General features: G+C 33.2%; 1 protein-coding gene across 4 annotated transcripts; it reads left to right on the top strand.

The window, feature by feature from the left end:
• The first annotated feature begins 634 nt into the window (after positions 1-634).
• NAC038 (NAC domain containing protein 38) lies at positions 635-3,854 on the top strand. Of its 4 annotated transcripts, none has more exons than XM_088206960.1 (4): positions 635-786; positions 991-1,218; positions 1,806-2,077; positions 3,027-3,854. In XM_088206960.1, the coding sequence occupies exons 2-4, from the start codon at positions 1,044-1,046 to the stop codon at positions 3,582-3,584; spliced, it is 1,005 nt and encodes a 334-aa protein (XP_088063086.1). In that variant the 5' UTR covers positions 635-786; positions 991-1,043; the 3' UTR covers positions 3,585-3,854. The 4 variants fall into 4 exon arrangements, with proteins under 4 accessions (XP_088063086.1, XP_088063085.1, XP_088063084.1 ...); XM_088206959.1 differs by having other exon boundaries at positions 636-786; positions 996-1,218; XM_088206958.1 differs by lacking the exon at positions 635-786 and having other exon boundaries at positions 793-1,218; positions 3,030-3,854.
• The last annotated feature ends 352 nt before the right edge of the window (positions 3,855-4,206 follow it).

The raw sequence follows: 4,206 nt of genomic DNA, 5'->3' as shown, positions 1-4,206 counted from the left end.
AAATTAAAGTTACAAATATGAGAATAGTAACTTTCATATATATATATATATATAGTGGAACAAAATTGTTTATATGTTGGAAGCTGTAATTATTATTTTTTAAAAATTATTTGGAGTACTTACTAAATGTTCTAGAATGGTAAACGACTTAGTAGACTCTATAATTATGATTGCTTCATTTTAAATTTTATATTAAAAATTATTGGGATTGAATTTAAATTTTATTTATAACATTTGTCAGTTCATTATATTTTGAGGAAAAGTTATAAATTTTTATGTATTAATTCGTAAATAGTAGACAAGAATTTATGCGAAAATAATTAAGAACGTGAAAATTATGAAAATTTTTATAGATAATTACATATTATATATATATATATATACACACACATACACACAAATACTCAGAAGTAAGCAAATTAATACATATATGGGTGTATATATATATACAACAGCAAGTACAAGTCATAAGAAAATGCGTAATACAATATGGAAGACAAAAGAAGGATTTCTTGAGTGACAGCACATAGTATTAAAAAGGGTTAATTAATTTGTACCTTGAATGCGAAGGTCCATGTTAGGTGAGAGCTTCAAACACACACAGTCTCTCCTAATTATTTTCTTGGCATGCAGCAGCCGGAAGCTCAATTTCTTCTCGTATATATTTCTAGTTGTGCAAGAAACCCTAGCTAGCTACCTTCATATTCGAACTGCGTTACAGAATCCCACAAGTCACCCCTTCAATCACATTAAACCTTTATATTTCTTTTCTTCCTCTTCATGCAAGTAAGCTCTCTACTTACTTATTTACCTTCTAATGATAACTTTTATTTCCTTGTCCTTCTCCTTCTCTTCCCAGCTACTTAGGGAACCAAATTAAATACCAGAAACCTCTTTCTGTCAATACCCTTTTTCAAAAAAAATTTCTGGAATATCTGGGATTTTTTTTTTTTTTTTTGGAATTCATTTTTATGTGTCATGTTGTTGTAGTACAGAAAAGTAACAACAGCAAGATAGGAAAGAAAGAAAATCTGGTAAAGAAAATGGAAGCAGGTGAAAGAAAGGAAGATCAGAGTTTACCTCCAGGATTCCGTTTCCATCCAACAGATGAAGAACTCATCAGTTTTTATCTTGTTAACAAGATTTCAGATGCTACTTTTACAGGCAGGGCAATTGCTGATGTTGATCTCAACAAATCCGAGCCATGGGACCTTCCAGGTATACATATACATACATATACATAAATAACTTACAATACTAATTGTATAGCTTTAATGAAAATGGTCCTTTCTACTTTTGGTATTTCAGTTTTTTTTTTTTTTGTATATTTATTTACCCATATACTCCTTCAACTTGTTTCTGTTTAATTATCCCGTAATTTCTAGGTTTCTAACATGATTTAAAGAACTCCTGTAAAATTGTGTAATTAGTGCTTTTCTACCACTTAATTTAATAGTACATGAATTTCTAAACAGTATGGTGAATATTGTCGTCTCATCATCAATAACAAGTCATAAAATTCAATGAATTTAATGAAAATTTAAGCTTCCGTGCATTAACCCGTGATTTTAATGATTTCAGGTGATTACTCATCGAAACACACGCGCACATATATCTCCATCTCCAACTTGTTTCTGTACTTATCACGCTTTATCTAGCTTTCTTGTTTGAACAAAAGTATCGTACATTAAATATTGCAGTCTCATCATTAACCAGTCATGACTTCAGTGATTTAATGAAAATTTAAGCTTCCATCACAAACAAATGTCTTAGATATATCATATATTTGCTGTGTGAATGTGCAGGGAAGGCAAAGATGGGAGAAAAAGAATGGTACTTCTTCAGCCTGAGAGATCGAAAGTATCCAACAGGGGTTAGAACAAATAGAGCCACCAACACTGGGTACTGGAAGACCACTGGAAAGGACAAGGAGATCTTCAACAGTGTTACATCAGAGTTGGTAGGAATGAAGAAGACTCTAGTTTTCTACAGAGGGAGAGCTCCTAGAGGAGAGAAGACCAACTGGGTCATGCATGAATATCGTATTCATTCCAAATCTGCCTTCAGGACTACCAAGGTAACTTTAGCATCCCCCTTCTCATACTGTGCATTTCAGGTCACTATATATAATATATACATATAAATATATATATGTGGAGAAAGAAAGTCGTTAGATTGAATTAAATCTAATTTGGTTGTCATTAATATTTATTGACTAAGGAAGCACAATCCTTTTGCTGTTGTAGAATATACAGAAAAAAACAAGTCTTTTTGTTGCTGGATCATTGCATTTATGTCGAGTACAGCTTAATTAATTTGTATATATTATTATAAATGATTATACTAGCTAGCTTGTCTTGGTTTTATTGAGGAAAAACGTTTCAAAAGTAAACACAATGAATCAACAATGATAAGTTGATTCATATCAGGGCTTACTTCGTTGAATTATATTAAATTCAAATTGGCAAATTAAGGATCCGTTAAAGATTCTTAAAAAGATTTCGCATGTCATGCTTCGTGTCAGTCAATACATTAATGAGCAACTATATATATAGTAGTAATTGAAGAGTTAATTACCATATGCATATGTACATACTTAGACATATAATATAATATATCAGATCATCACCCGAAGGCCATTACGTACATGCATATTAAAAGTTCTAATTATATGAAGCGAATAAGTAGCAAATAGACAAAACTATACGCAGCGAGATCTTTCCTCTACGTCAATGGAGACAATACTGTTTAATTACCAATCTAAATATGGAAATGAATGTATAAAGATATGTATCTTTTTTTTCTCTCTCTGGTAGATGAACAAGAAATCATTAAACTACGCCCACTAGCCTTAAAAAATGATCCTCTTGGTAAATTGTGCATAATTTCTGGAAGTTTAAACGTATAAATAGCTATATAGTCTTTTGTTTTTTATAATGTAGAGAGTTTGTTTTTGACTCGAGGAAATTAAGGTTATATAAATTGACCATAAACTCTAACACGTGTTGGGACATATATTTTTTCAGCAGGATGAATGGGTAGTTTGTCGTGTATTTCAAAAGAGTGCTGGCGTGAAAAAATACCCAACAACAAGTCAATCAAGATCTGTAAATCCCTACAATCTGGAAATGGGAACAAGCGTAATCCCGCCAGTGATGCAGCAGGCAGCAGAAAACTATCATCACTTTCCAATGGGAAGAAGCTACATGCAGACCAACGCAGAGCTGGCTGAGCTTTCAAGGGTATTGAGAGGTGCTTCAAGCACTTCTTGTGCATCTTCTAACCAGCTACCTATACAATCCCATATAAATTACCCTGGAGGAGGAGGATGCTTCACCATTTCTGGCTTGAATCTGAATCTTGGTGGGGCAACCGTGGCACAGCCTGTTCTGCGGCCAGTGCAACCGCCGCCACCGGTGAATCAACAGGACGTTGCTGCAGCTTCCATGATGAATAGTACTAGTACTTCTTTTGCCGCGGAGAATGTGTACGCGGCAGAAATAAACAGTGCAAATGGACCTAGCAACAGGTTTATCAGCATGGACAATTGCATGGACTTTGACAACTTTTGGCCTCCTTATTGATGGACTTGCAAATTAGATTAAGATAAATTAAGGTCGTGTTAGAGTAGATAAATTATGTTTTAAGTCGGATATTTTCAGCTTCTTTTTAATCTGTTATCAGATTGGGTTAACTACCCATCTGTTAGACAAATATTTTTGCTCATCCAATATCCTGCTTGTAACACAATCAGTTCACTTATCTTTTGGTTTTTATACCAAGTGTAATTTCTGATACATACAGTTTTCTAGTTTGTATTGTCGGAGAATTTGTATAAGCTGGATCATGCGTGATATGGTCGTTCTCTCTCTCCCTATACATTCATGAGTAAACTTCAAAACTGTTAGGAAATTACTTTTTCAAATAAGATTTTCATCTTAGAGCAGTCAAGTAGTCTGAATCAACCATACCCATACATTTTTTTTTCGTGATGAAGGTAGAACTCACCCCCATAAGAGTTGAATCACTCTAGAAGAGTGTTAGGGTATAATGTACAAGCTGTAAACAGCTTGAAGAAAAGTATTTGATCGATAAAGAAAAATAGAAGAAAATCTTATTGATCTTGAGAATGTTTTACATTCGAGAGAGTGATTATATATCAGAAAATATAACAAAATAGTTCAATAAAATGAAAACACCTCAGCT

This window comes from Carica papaya, chromosome 7 (assembly GCF_054855325.1).
Source record: "Carica papaya isolate Zhongbai chromosome 7, ASM5485532v1, whole genome shotgun sequence".
Classification (NCBI taxonomy): Eukaryota; Viridiplantae; Streptophyta; class Magnoliopsida; order Brassicales; family Caricaceae; genus Carica; species Carica papaya.
This window is presented reverse-complemented; position numbering and strand designations above follow the sequence as displayed.

Excerpts from the sequence above, each read along its gene's own strand:
- NAC038 (XM_022056976.2), top strand. The coding sequence starts at position 972 with ATGTGTCATGTTGTTGTAGTACAGAAAAGTAACAACAGCAAGATAGGA. Across the intron at positions 1,219-1,805 it reads CGAGCCATGGGACCTTCCAG|GGAAGGCAAAGATGGGAGAA; the intron begins GTATACATATAC and ends GTGAATGTGCAG. Across the intron at positions 2,078-3,026 it reads CTGCCTTCAGGACTACCAAG|CAGGATGAATGGGTAGTTTG; the intron begins GTAACTTTAGCA and ends ATATTTTTTCAG.